This window comes from Lynx canadensis, chromosome C1, assembly GCF_007474595.2.
Source record: "Lynx canadensis isolate LIC74 chromosome C1, mLynCan4.pri.v2, whole genome shotgun sequence".
In the NCBI taxonomy this organism is placed as follows: domain Eukaryota; kingdom Metazoa; phylum Chordata; class Mammalia; order Carnivora; family Felidae; genus Lynx; species Lynx canadensis.
Window position 1 is genome coordinate 35,685,918 of NC_044310.1, and position 14,456 is coordinate 35,700,373.

Consider the following 14,456-nt stretch of genomic DNA (forward strand, 5'->3'; position numbering starts at 1 on the left):
TTTGTATGTAATTATTTAATCCCTTTTTTTCAATATCCTTCTACTCTCAACCTTCACTCAGTTCCACATCCTTTTTTGTTTTATCCTTTTTTTTTTGAAGGGTTTTTTGTTTGTTTAATACATCTGAAAAGAATGCATGTACAAAGAATTGAGACATGTGAAAGCATTGGTTCAACACTAATGAATCTACAAGAATTAGGATTTGGGGAAGGCGGAGAAGATTACCTAAACATTTTTAAAAATTGGGAACTGCAACCAAAATAAGCAGATAAAATCCCCATTAACACTTATGAAGAATCTTCATAAGACTCCATTTTTTTTACTAAACTAGAGAGCCTTAACTAGCTACTCTAGGGTTCCTCCTATGCAAAATAGAAATAAGGGGATTCCCCTGACTGGTCCCCACGTTGTTAAATGTCCTCCCCACCCCCACCCGCACCCCCAGCTTCTTCATGAAGCAGATCTGACACCATCCTCCAACTTGAAAGAGGATGTGCATCATTCCACAGACATCTGTCTTCTAGCACCACCCCTCACACTTCCTCGATCTACCAGGTCTCTGGCTGTGTTTTAGGAACACCGTATCATATGCTACTAAGCTGGACATCTACCTAAGCATGTAAGACAATGACTGACAGGGAAAAAAACATGTTTTTTAATTACGTACTCAATCCATCTGGTGTATTTCAAAAGGTGCAATACTTTTCTTCATTTATCAATGAAGGAAGTTAGAAATTAACTTCAAAAAAAAATCAGCAAATGGCAAACAAATTTCCTTGAAAGTCACAGTCACATATAGAGTGCATCCTAGAAAAGAGGAGGGGCAAGACAGGTTCCACCCGCTTTCATGAGTTTCATCAAGTACTAGACCTACTCAAGGGTGGAGAGAAAGGCAACTTTCAAAAAGGAGTATGTTAGTAAATGAGGCATTTACTATACTCCTTCCTAAGAGCACCAGGTGGGGGACAAGTGTTCTAAACTAGCTCTAGGAAGTGGAATGTGGAGTCAGTCCATCCTCCTCCCTTTAAGGGCTGTCCAATGGTTACTGAATTTAAAAAACATGACTAAATAAAAACAACCCCCCCCAAACTCCCCCCCCCCCAAAAAAAGAACAAAAACAAAAACAAAAAGAACAAAAACAAAAACAAAACCCCTAAATGTCCCAGATTATTCTCCAGAGTGGATGGAGGCCCGGGAGCAGCTTCAATAGCCCAAATTAATCTGTTACAGAGTCATCACAAGCATGCCTTGCTTTTAAACAACAAAAAAAAAAAAAAAAAAAAAAAAAAAAAAATTTTTTTTGAAACAACAGAACAAAAACTAGTACTAACCACTTTTCTGCCAATACACAATTACTCAAATTAACTAGTACTGAGAGGGGGAAGGGGACCATACCTATGGGCCTTGTCTCACACGAGTGCATGTGGGTAGGTGCAGGGCATTTGTCATTATTGCAAAAACGAATTTTAATTTTTAATTTTTAGTTTGATTTAACATCGCTTTTAGTACGATGTTGACACCAGCTGTGTGGAAAGGGCTCTGGAGATGTTCATAGCAGCACACACCTGTGGGTCTTCTTCGGTTCTGGAGGCTCCAGGGCAGCCAATATTGCTTCGTCAAATACATTCTTTAGGCCTTTCTGTGCGAGTGCAGAACACTCCACATACTTGACCGCCTTCAGGTCACGGGCCAGCTTTTCAGCAGTCTCTGGAGTGATAGGCTTCTGTTTGTTCTTGGCAAGTTTCTTAATCGTAGAGGGGTCATCTCAGAGATCAATTTGGGTCCCAACAAACAAGAAAGGAGTCTTTGGACAGTGGTGAGTTATCTCAGGCACCCACTTCTCCTTCACATTTTCAAATGGGGATGGAGAGACCACTGAAAAACAGACTAGAAATACATGTTTGTGGATAACTCAGCAGTCGTAATCTGTCATAATCCTCTTGCCCTGCAATATCAAAAAGTCCAAGAGTATATGGCTCTCCACCAATCATAACTGTGACTGCATAGTTGTCAAAAACAGTCGGTACATACTCTGATGGAAATTTATTTGTTGTGTAGGATATCAGGAGACAGGTTTTACCAACAGCACCATCGCCCACAACAACACACTTAATTGTCTGCATTGCTGAAACAGTTTTGTATCCACTTTAAATATTTCAAATTCAATGATGACCTCAGCTTCTCTGCCGGGGCCTGTTTTATCCTTTTTTTATTAAAAAAATTTTTTTTAATTTATTTTGAGAGAGAGCGAAAGAGAGCGAGGAGGAATAGAGAGAGAGGGAGAGAGAGAGAGAATCTCAAGCAGGTTCTGCACTGTCAGCACAGAGCCCAATGCAGGGCTCCAACTCACAAACGCCTGAGATCATGACCTAAGCCAAAATCAAGAGTTGGATGCTTAATTGATTGAGCCACCCAGGCTCCCCTGTATTATCCTCTTTATTTTTTTTTTTAATGTTTATTTATTTTTGAGAGAGAGAGAGAGAGAGAGAGAGAGAGAACAAGTGGGCGATGGGCAGAGAGAGAGGGAGACAGAGGATCCGAAGCAGTGTGGGACTGGAACTCATCAACTATGAGATCATGAGGAACTTATCAACTATGAGATTATGACATGAGCCTAAGTTGGATGCTTAACTGACTGAGCCACCCAGATGCCTCTTTTATCCTCTTTAAACTTCTAGTCTTCTATTGCCTTGGGGAAGAAGATGTAGACAGTCTAAATACCTCTTAAAAATGTTCAACCTAACCGCCTTTTTTTAGCCCTATTTTCATTCTCTATTCCTAGAGGGACCTGCTACAACTAATTCCTGAGCCTTTCTTAGTCTGCTAGGTTAATTACTACTTGTTCATCTCTTTTCCAGCTTTTAAAATGTTGCTGTTGCTTCCTTTCCCATTCTCTTTGATCCTGTTTTACCTAAAAACAAAACAAAACAAAACAAAACAAAACAACAAATAAAAGGTTTGCCTGGCTTAGTAGGTTAAGCATCTGACTCTTGATTTAGGCTCAGGTTATGATTTAGGCTCAGGTTATAATCTCATGGTTTGTTGGATTGAGCCCTGTGTCAGGCTCTGTGCTGACAGTACAGAGCCTGCTTGGGATTCAATCTCTGCCTCTTCCTACTCTCTCTCAAAATAAATACATATTTAAAAAAATTAAAAAAAATTCTCTAGGGTCAATCACATTAAAAAAAAACACAAAAAATTTCCTTTATTAGTATGTAGACAGGCTTCAAAAGGGAATGGATGTAAATGTATGTCTTCAGCCCAACATCTTTTTAAAAAAATTTTAAATGTTTTATTTATTTATTTTTTATTTTTGAGAGAGAGAGAGAGAGAAAGAGAGAGAAAGTGCAGGGGAGGGGCAGAGAGAGAGGGAGCCAGAGGATCCAAATCAGGCTCTGCTCTGACAGCAGAGAGCCAATGTGGGGCTTGAACCCATGAACCATGAGATCATGACCTGAGCCAATGTCTGGCACTCAACCGACTGAGCTATCCAGGCACCCCTCAACCCAACATCTTCAACTGGAAGCCCTCCCTAAATCTTGTTAAATATAAGATTCTTCCCCCCCCAGATAAAGTCCCATTATCCTTATTACTTACTATGAAATATTGGTTCTTATTTTAAGTAGATATATTCTTTTTAAAAAAATTTTTTTTAATGTTTATTTATTTTTGAGACAGAGAGAGACAGAGCATGAACGGGGGAGGGTCAGAGAGAGGGGGGAGACACAGAATCTGAAGCAGGCTCCAGGCTCTGAGCTGTCAGCACAGAGCCTGATGCGGGGTTCGAACCCACGAACCACGAGATCATGACCTGAGCCGAAGTCGGACGCTTAACCGACTGAGCCACCCAGGCGCCCCTAAGTAGATATATTCTAAGTGAAATTTCTTTCAGTTCTAATTATGATTATACTATGATTGCTTCATTTGTTCATTCCTTCAATCATCTAACAAGTTCACTTTTTTTCCAACATTAAAAAACATTTTTTTAATGTTTATTTATTTTTTAGAGAGATAGAGTGTGAGCAGTGGAGGGGCAGAGAGAGAGGGAGACACAGAATCTAAAGCAGCTACAGGCTCTGAGCTGTCAGCACAGACCCTGATCCAGGGCTTGAACTCACAAACCGAGAGGTCATGATCTAACCCGAAGTTGGACACTAAACTGACTGAGTCACCCAGGCGCCCCCCCAACAAGTTCACTTTGGACACCTAGTGTGAGTCAGCCACTACTATGGTATGCATTGGGGATTTAGTTATAAACAAGACAGAAAAAGTCACATGGAACCTATACTGAGAACTGGGTGAGAGTTAAAAAAAAAAAAACAAAAACAAAAAAACCAAGTAAATAACTTCAGAGTTTGATGAGCACAATGGAAGAATATACAAAAAGGAAGCTAATTTTGATTGAGTGGACTGGGAAGGCTTCTTTGGAGAAGTAACATTTAAAATGAGGCCTGAAGGATGAATAGAGCTAGTCATTCCAAGTATTGGCAGAAGAGCTTTCTAGGCAGTCAGGTAGTAAGCACAAAGGCCCCTGGATATGAGAAAGGGCTTGGGCATTCTGAGGAATAGCAAGGAGATCAACATAGTAGGAGGAAGATAAAGGAAAGGGAGTAGTATGAGATGTTTGGAGAGGTGGATTGGAGCCGGATCACACAGGACCTTGCAGGCAATGATAAGGAGCTCAAAATTTCTTCTAAGAGCAATGGAAAGCTATTCAAGGAGAGTGATGTGATCTTATTTATATTTTAAAAAGATTTTCCTGGAGAGGATTATGCAGAGACCAGAGGCTATGTAGTAGTACAGGCAAGAGATGATGGTGGCTAGGCTTGGATCAGAATGCTGGTAGTAAAGACTGACAGAGTGGATGGATTTAAAATCTATTTTAAAATCTATTTTTTATACAACTGAATTCCCCAAAGTCAGAGATCATGTCTTTTGTCCTTAGGACCTAGTACAAAGCCTTGCACAGCATGGTTGCTCTGTGAATGTTAGTTTAACAGATGAGTGGGTCACAAAAGGTACTAGACCGGTTTCTCAGACCCTAGCCCAGGTTGCAATGCTGCAATGACTCTGAAGAGATCTCCCCTTCCCCAAGCCAACCCTCCAGTCACCACATTATCAGACAGTGGTAGCCATTTAATGAGTGTTTAGCATAAGCCACGTAGTGTTGATTATTGAAACAAGCATTAACTGTAATTTTCACAATATCCTGAAGGAGTGAATATAAATATTGTCCTCATTTTACATACAATCTTAAAAGATTACATGACTTACCTCAAGTCACCCAGCTAATAAAGGGGATCCCACTTCTGTTTGCCACAGGAATTGGCATTTACAGGTCTAGCTCTATGCCCCTAAGATTTCAACCTGCCTGACCTTTTACAGACTGGAGGAAGAATTCTTGCAGGAAATCTTTTCCAGTGTGCCTTAACCTGGACAGAAATAAAATCCCTGTTCTGGGGCACCTGGGTGGCTCAGTTGGTTAAGCGGCCGACTTCGGCTGGGGTCATGATCTCGCGGTCCGTGGGTTTGAGCCCCGCATCGGGCTCTGTGCTTGACAGCTCAGAACCTGGAGCCTGTTTCAGATTCTGTGTCTCCCTCTCTCTGACCCTCCCCCGTTCATGCTCTGTCTCTGTCTGTCTCATAAATAAATAAACGTTAAAAAAAATTAAAAAAAAAATCCCTGTTCTGATCACCATAGGGAAGGCCATGGTGGAAGGCAATGGATGATGCTACAGGTGTGAGAAAGTGCAATCATTGCAGCCTGCCAGTTATCTTCCACTGCCAGTTGCAGGAAATGGAAGCACACTGCTTTCCGTAACTGACTTGTCTTGCAACTTTCTGAACAAGGCACACTGCTTCCCCCCCGCCCCCCCTTTAAAGTGTATTTATTTTGAGAGGGGGTAGGTGGGGAGGAGCAGAGAGAGAGAATCCCAAACAGGCTCCACACAGTCAGCGTGGGAGCCGGATGCGGGCTCGAACTCCCCAATCATGAGATCACGACCTGAACCGAAATGGAGAGACCGATACTTAGCCGAGCCACCTAGGCGCCCCCTCTGAACCTTGGCTTCTATTTCTACCAAATGGGGCTGATAATCCCGATCTCACCAGTAGTGTTGTTAAGATTTAATAAAAACGGCTAACATCTTTCAAAGTGCCTAAGCAAAGTACTCTTTTCGTACTGTGCAAACGACAAACGGTAGCTCCGAGTGGAGGAAAAGAGCTGGGAGAGTTCAACTAGCCAGATTTGGAGTCTGGGTAGGGCTAAGAGGATTGCGTCAGGGGATTGGGCCAGCTGAAGGGGGGCGGGCCCAGAGGGAGGAGCCAGTCGCCAACACCCGCAGCCCTGACTTTGAATCCAGCGCGGTAGTTTCAGCGGTAGCCAATCCTAGGGTAGTATTTTCTTGCATCATTGTTGCTGAGGTTCAGAGCCACGAGTCTCTTACCGAAATCAGTTCTGGACGTTGCTGCTGTACCCATGCTCGGTTCTTTCGTGTCCATCCGTTAGGACTGAGAGGACGGATAGAAAGTTTCGTTCACCTTTCGGAGTATCTGGGCCAGAAAGAGACCCTCGGTTACTCTCTCCAAACATGCAGAGCAGCACCAGCTTCCCCTTCTGTGAAAGTCGCTGGCCGACGCCCAGTCAGGAGTTGTAATACCAAGATTCCAGTTCTCTTACGCGACTTGCTAGAGAAGCAGGAAGTTACTTTTTTGGGGAGAAAGCTGGCAAGGGAGGAAGGTACCCCGTTGAAAACGACGGCGAGAGAGGGCGTGTCCTTGGACTGGACTGGAGCAGAGTCCTGGCCCTTTAAACTCGAGGGGGCGGATCCGGAAGTGGAAGGGCGGGGCGAAGGGCTCTGGTATATATAGGGGTCCAGCCGCGCGGGGTCTCCAATCTGCCATTTTCTGTCCCTGAATAGGTTTGTGGCTTCCCAAATTCCCTCTGTTTTCCTCACAGATTCTGTTCTGCCCGCTGGTCCACCACCTCAGGGGAACGATGGCCGCAGAGTCCACAGCCACTGCCGCCATCACCGCGGAGCTGGTTTCCGCCGACAAGTAAGCGGGACTGTAGAGAGCTTGAGGCACTGGCCAGTACACGGGGAGGGGGTGGTGGACGGGGGCTCCCCCGGAGGGACAGACCCGTGAGAGGGAGGACTTGCCTCCCAGTGAGCAACCGTCGCAGTTTGGGGAGGCCGGCACTGTGGAAACCCACCTCTTGCAGAGAACCTCGAGCATTAGCGGTAACGCAAGTCGGCTGGCGCCCCCTGCCCCGCTTTTCGCGGCCGCCATCTTGCCGGGGGCAGCGGCGGCTGCTCCATCGCCTGCCCCTCTCCTTCCTCCCCCGGCCCGGGGCTATCTTTGAGGAGGCGGGGCCACAGCGCGCTGGTCTGTGTTTAAGCTCCTACTGTCCTCCCACTCTTGGCTCGTGTCTTCAGTAGGGTCCCCAAACAAACCGGGAAAATAACTCAAGAGATTTGGCGCCAAAAAAAAAAAAACCCCTCTGCATGAGGAGGGAGGCCGGTCCGGTGGGCTCTGGAGGGGGCGGGGCCTGCGGGGGCGGGGCTTGCGCGGGAGCGTTCCCTTCCCTCTAGCTCTGGAGCAGGGGGCGGGGTCCTGAGGAGGCGGGAAAACTCCATTGTTTGGGGCTGTGCGGCTCGCGGAGAACCTCCAACTTCCGCGGTGTGGCGCGGTGAAGCTTGTTTTCCACCGTCTATTCGCTCGCCTCGTGTCCTCCTACTCAGCTGTCCTCGTTCTTAGGCCTGTGATGGAGAGCATAGTGTCTCTTTAGGCTTCAAGAGTTGTCCAGAGACTTGGCTGCTAGGGAGGGATTTTTATGGGGGACACACAGCATCTTCACCTAGCACTGCGTGGAGCTCCCCTCACTTTCAGAAGTGTTTGGTTGCTAGGTGAATGGACTGTAATATGCGCAACTAGCAGTAGGAGGCTTGAATAAAAGATATATGATTGCTTTGAAAATGGCACAATGCTCGTCAGGTGTAAAGTATTTCTTGAAACGTGAAAGGGAACACTCCATTAATTCGAGGGAGCAAGTGTTCTTCATCTAGTGGGTCTCACTTTTCAATTATCCTTCGTTTCTTAGGGGCCTGGTCTTATATTTTTCCTTCTCTTCTGTACTTTAAAAGTAAGCTTTCTCCACTATAAAGAGAAAGGTTGCTGTGAGGTTCTGTAGGCTTAGACTACACTAACTACACTGTACTAGCAGTACAGTCAGTTACTAGAGATTTACGTATCTCTATCATGCTACCTACCACTTTTTGGTTCTCTTTCCCTTCAGAACCATGTTCATGTTGAGGAGTGGTTCCCAAACCAGCATCAGAATCACTTGGAAACTCTTGGATAGTACAATTTTAGTTTCAAGCTCCGTTTTCAGCCTCTTCATTGATTTACTAGGACTGAAATAACTTAAGCTTTGTGAGTCGTGTGGTATCTTTTTTTTTTTTTTTTTTTTTTTAAAGGATCTTACTTGAGATTCTCAGGAGACCCATGTTATGGTGCCCTAGACAGCTCTAGCAATCATTCCACTTAGAGGGATCCTTGCCCTCTACAATACTTAATAAAAGCTGTATGGGTTTTGTTTTGAGATAAAATTATGCAATGAATATGGATTGCAGATTTCCAGATGTTATCAGTGTTTGGCAAAGTTGGTAGTGAACTGGTCTGCGGCTTCCTGGAAGGTCATACACAGAGAAAGTACTCATGTGCCACCAAAAAGGAAAATATAAGTTCTTCCTATCATAAGTTGCAAACTAAAACCGACCAATTGTAATAAGTGCTTCTCTTTCTTTAAAAAAAATTTTTTTTAATGTTTTATTTATTGTTGAGAGAGAGAGAGACAGAGCATGAGCGAGGGAGGGGCAGAGAGTGGGACACAGAAGCCGAAGCAGGCTCTAGGCTGGGAGCTGTCAGCACAGAGCCCGACGTGAGGCTCGAACTCACAAACCGCGAGATCATGACCCGAGAGGAAGTTGGATGCTTAACCGACTGAGCCAGCCAGGCACCCCTGTAATAAGTGCTTTTCTGGGTGTTTTTATTTGATCCACATAAGTATGCTATGAAATAGTTATCTTTTATTGATAAGAAAAATCAAGGTTAGAGTGGTGAAATAATTTCCAAATTAGTAAGTGGCAGTCTGGGTTAAATCCCAGTATTTCTTTTTTTATTCCTTCATTACTCCTAGAAAAACCTGAGTAAATTCCATGAAAACCTAATTAGCTAATCTGAGGGAACAGTAAAGATGGCATTTCTCAGTTACACAAGTTGGTGAGGCTTTTCAGAGGTAAAATGTCTAAAGGTTAAATTTAAAGGGGTAGGTAAAGAAAAGGAGTTTAGACTTTCATATGATGCACTTTATAATTTTTAAAAAATGTTTATTTTTGAGAGAGAGGGCAACAGGATCCGAAGCAGGCTCTGTGCTGATAGAGTCCCACTGTGGGGCCTGAATTCACAAACCATGAGATATGACCTGAGTCAAAGCTTAACCGACTGAGCCACCCAGGCACCCCTATAATTCTGATATAACTAAAAGAATAAGAACATGTATAACTTTCAAACCAGTAGAGAGGAAAAGTGGAATGAGAAAAAGAGTTCAGAGTTTATTTTGATACCAACTTCATTGCTTAAGTAGAGAGATGTTGGGCCACAATTTTGTCACCTGTAAAAAGCTTCAATTTGGCCTCTCTCCCCTCATGCCATTTAAACATTGCTGGGTGGGTGCCTGGGTGGCTCAGTCGGTTAAACGTCTGACTTCGGCTCAGGTCATGATCTCACGGCTGGTGGGTTCCAGCCCCGCATCAGCCTCTGTGCTGACAGCTCAGAGCCTGGAGCCTGCTTAGGATTCTGTATCTCCCTCCCTCTCTCTCTGCCCCCTCCCCACTCACACTCTGTCTCTTAGTCTCTTAAAAATAAATAAACAAAACATTGCTAAAGGTAACCAGTGACTAAGTGCTAATCAGTCCTTGCCCTTATTACCTTTCTAACCAGTTCTTAATCTTTTTGTTACAAAAAGTAAAGAATATAGCAGTTTGTAATGGTAAAAAGGAAAGAAAGCTCAGAAGGGAGTCTTTGTGATGCACTGAATTTTGGCTTAGCTGTTGTATAATTCCTGGGCTGCTTATTTGTTGCTTGAGAAGAGAGATGTCAAAATAATAATTAGGTGGTTTAGCTCAATAATCTTCAAAGTTCTGGGGTTTTTTTATTTCCACAAGTGATTCGTTTCATTTATGTTGGTGTGGTGGTTATGTTAGTGCTTAGTATTTTGCTGTTTAAAATAAAATAACCGGGGTGCCTGGGTGGCTCAGTTGGGTAAGCGTCTGACTTCAGCTTGGGTCACGAGCTCACGGTTTGTGAGTTTGTGAGTTCGAGCCCCCCATCAGGCTCTGTGCTGACAGCTTGGAGCCTGGAGACTGCTTTGGGTTCTGTGTCTCTGCCCCTCCCCCGCTCACGTTCTGTCTCTATCTCTCAAAAATAAATAAAAATGTTAAAAAAATTTTTAAATAAGATTATCTTGTGAGTTAGCTTTATGGACTTATGATGAATTAATGTCATAATTTGTGTGACAGATTTAGCCAGAACACCTGAGTACCTATTTTTCAGTGGGGTGGAGGGAGTTAAGTGTATTAGCTCAAGTATGTAAGTGGGAAAAGAGCCCTTCTGGTGAATCTGGGGGGAAAAGGCAACAAACTATTATTAGATTTGTTTTAGATGAATTCTGTTATTTGGTAATTCTGCTATTTCCTTTTTTGAGGTGAGGACAGAAAAATAAATGGAGTAAGTGTGTTGAAATTATTTCTGAATAAGAGCATCACCTTGTATTCTTAAGACAATTTAGGGGAGCTTGGGTGACTCAGTCAGTTGAGTGTCTGACTTCAGCTCAGGTCATGATCTTGTGGTCAGTGAGTTTGAGCCCCGCGTCGGGCTCTGTGCTGACAGCTCAGAGCCTGGAGCCTGCTTCAGATTCTGTGTCTCCCTCTCTCTGCCCCTCTGTTTGTGCCCAGTCTCTCCCCCTCTCTCAAAAATAAATAAACATTAAAAAAAATTTTTTTTTAAAGTATACTTCTGGACACCTGGCTGGCTCAGTACAGAGCATGCAACTCTTGATCTCTGGTGGTGAATTCAAGCCTTATGTTGGATGTGGATACTACTTAAGTAAAAAAATTTTTTAAAGACAAAAACTACATTTATCATGATGAACACTGAGCAATGTATAGAATTGTTGAATCACTGTATTATACACCTGAAACTAATATAACACTGTTAATTGTACTGAAATTAAAATTCTTTAAAATAAATTTAAAAATTTTAAATGAAGTCCACCTTAAAGATTACACACAAAAAAACTGGTAAAACTAATGAACAAATTTTGCAAGGTTTTGTTTTTTTAAGATTTTATTTTTATATAATCTCTATATCCAACGTGGGGCTCCAGCTTACAACTCCCAAGATCGAGTGCATCCTCTACTGACCAGTGAGGTTGCCCCTGCAAAGTTTTAGGATACTAAATCAACACAAAAATCAGTTCTGTTTGGGGGCACCTGGCTGGCTCAGATGTTGGAGCATGCAACTCTTGATCTCAGGGATGTGAATCCAAGCCCCACATTGGGTGTACAGATTATTTAAAAGTAAAATCTTAAATCAGGGCACCTGGGTGGCTCAGTCAGTTGAGTGTCAGACTCTTGATTTCAGCCCAGATCATGATCTCAGGGTCCTGAGTTCAAGCCCCACATTGGACTCCATGCTAGTCATGGAGCCTACTTAAAAAAAAAAAAAAAAAAAATGAGTTATGTGTTTATATAATAACGAATGATCTGGAAAGTTAACAGTTCATTTAAAATAGCACCAGGGGTGCCTGGGTGGCTCAGTCAGTTAGTTAAGCATCTGACTTTGGCTGTGCTGGTAGCTCAGAGCCTGGAGCCTGCTCCAGATTCTGTGTCTCCCTCTCTGCCTCTCCCCTGCTTGCACTCTGTCTCTCTCTTTCAAAAATAAGTAAACATTAAAAAAATTTTAAGTAACATCCAAGAGTTAGATGCTAGGTATAAGCCTGACCAAGGAGGTGAAAAACTTATACAAACTTCTGTAATAAAAACTACAAAATGGGCGACTGCATGGCTCAGTGGGTTGAGCGTCCAACTCTTGATCTTGGTTCAGGTCATGATCTCATGGTCTTTAGATCCAGCCCCACATTAGGCTCTGCGCTGACAGTGCAGATTCCGCTTGGGATTCTCTGTCTGTCTTTGCCCCTCCCCTACACTCTCTCTCTCTCTCTCTCTCTTTCTCTCTTTCTCTCTCTCAAAATAAGTAAACATTAAAAAAAGTCTGAACCTGCAATGGAAAGTTTAGTTAGAAGATGGAAGTCAGGTCTTGATTATTCAAAATTATTTTATTGATTGTAGATCCCTGCTTTTTAATTTTACATAGTTTTGTTTTGTTTTTGTTTTTTTAAAGAATTAGTTCTGAGGTAAAAGTACAAGCAAGGCAAGTCATTCAACTTAAAAAAAAATTTACCAGCCCGTTTTTCAGTATATTTTACTGAAGTGTAACATACTACAAAAAGTACACAAATGGAAAACGTACAGCTGAGTTTTCACAAAGGAAAATTAAAAACAAAACACTGTGGAACCCAGAAATCCCCCTTTTAATCCCATCACTCCCATCAAGAATAGCTCTTCTGGTTTCTAACATACTTGTTTTGCTAGTTTTTAAAAAAAGCATTTATCTATTTTGAGAGATATAGATCGAGAGAGAGAATCCAATCCCAAGGAGGTTCCATGCTGTCACTGCGGAGCCCTACATGGGGCTCAGGCTTGATATACGAAGGGTGAGATCATGACCCCAGGCAAAATCAAGAGTCTGATGCCTAACTGACTGAAATAAATGGTATTATGTACTGTATGTAGTAATGTCTGTTTTTTTTTAATTTATTTTCAGTTTTATTTTTTAATGTTTATTATTGAGAGACAGAGTGTGAGCAGGGGAGGGGGCAGAGAGGGAGGGGGAGACACAGAATCCAAAGCAGGCTCCAGGCTCTGAGCTGTCAGCACAGAGCCCAAGGTGGGGCTCGAACTCACAAACTGCAAGATCATGACCATGACCCGAGCTGAAGTCGGTTGCCCAACCAACTGAGCCACCCAGGTGCCCCGATAATGTATGGTTTTCTTTTATTCAACTTTGTGAGAATTGTTCACATTACATACTGTTTCAGTGATTTCTGCTGTATATTGCTTCACTGTATGAATATGTCCTACTTTATCCATTCTATCATAGACAGACGTTGAGCTTACATTTATGTGTAAGGTACCTTAAAATCTAGAGTGGATGATAGATGATAATAAATTTCTATGATGACTAGGTATCTGGAAAACTGTATTGTTTCTGGTTGCCACTGTGGGCCCTGGTTTTTCCCATTTCTCATGGTGGCAGTAGTGGGGGAGATTCTGCAAGTTAAGATTTCATTCTTTTAGAAGAATTTTGTGAAGCAGTTTTCTTGTCTCCCAGGTTATAAGCATATTTCCCCTATATTTACTGATCATTTGTTTCAGTTACTAGAGGTACTGTGGTTAAGGAGAGAGAAGAGGTGGTGTGCCTGGGTGGCTCAGTCGGTTAAGCATCTGACTTCAGCTCAGGTCATGGTCTCGTGGTCGGTGGGTTCCAGCCCCGTGATGGGCTCTGTGTTGACAGGGTGAAGCCTGGAGCCTGCTTTGGATTCTGTGTCTCTCTCTCTGCCCTTCCCCCGCTCTCTCTCTCTCGCTCTCTCTCTCTCTTAAAAGTAAACGTTAAAAAATTTAGAAAAAGAGAAGAGGTCCCTCTTGTCATGTCAGATGGAGTCTCCACTACTGGACTATAGACTGTAAATACATAGATTCGAGAATGTCAGTGATAAAATGTATGCAGATGATTGTCTTCATTTTCCCATTTTAAGGTGAAAGTAACTGGGTGATTAATTTAGACTGCATGGTCAGATATTGCCATTATGAGATATGAATGACAAGGAGCAGCTATATGAAGATTCTAGTACAGAAACTTTATTCATAGAAATAAGGATAGCAGAAAATAGGGTTAGCAGGTTGGTAATTTTGGCGTGGTGGAGAAAGGTCTGTTTCTGTTTGCTTAGTGAAATGTGGGGCAAGTTCTGTTTTGAAGCAAGGAGGAATGTAATATGATGTAGGACATTTGAAGAAGAAATAGTCATTATGGAGAGTGGGAAAAAAACACATAGGGGATGTGTGGTAGGATTGTCATTGTTGTCTCTGTTTTGGGTTTGTGGCCAAGAATGTAGTGTTAGGGTGGGGGGTGCAGAGAGAGAATCTTAAGCAGGCTCCATGCTCAGCGTAAAACTAGATATGGGGGCTCGATTCCTTGACCTTGGCATCATGACCTGACCTGAACTCAAGAGTTGGATGCTTGAGGCGCCTGGGTGGCTCAATCGGTTAAGCCTCTGA

The 14,456-nt window shown here is 43.0% G+C and overlaps 1 protein-coding gene and 1 pseudogene across 3 annotated transcripts in view; one reads left to right on the top strand and one right to left on the bottom strand.

Annotated features, from left to right (window-relative positions):
* Nucleotides 1-313: 313 nt before the first annotated feature.
* Nucleotides 314-2,190, bottom strand: LOC115521876 (annotated as a pseudogene).
* Nucleotides 2,191-6,861: 4,671 nt separating this feature from the next.
* The window catches only part of LOC115521873 (nuclear autoantigenic sperm protein), a 42,796-nt gene continuing 35,201 nt past the window's right edge, over nt 6,862-14,456 (top strand). Inside the window, exon 1 of one of the 3 annotated variants that reach the window (XM_030327367.2) lies at nt 6,862-7,056. In XM_030327367.2, coding sequence (XP_030183227.1) covers nt 6,998-7,056 — 59 coding nt within the window. In that variant the 5' untranslated portion in view covers nt 6,862-6,997. The remainder of the gene's footprint in view (nt 7,057-14,456) is intronic. The other 2 variants (XM_030327365.2, XM_030327366.2) reach the window with 2 other exon arrangements.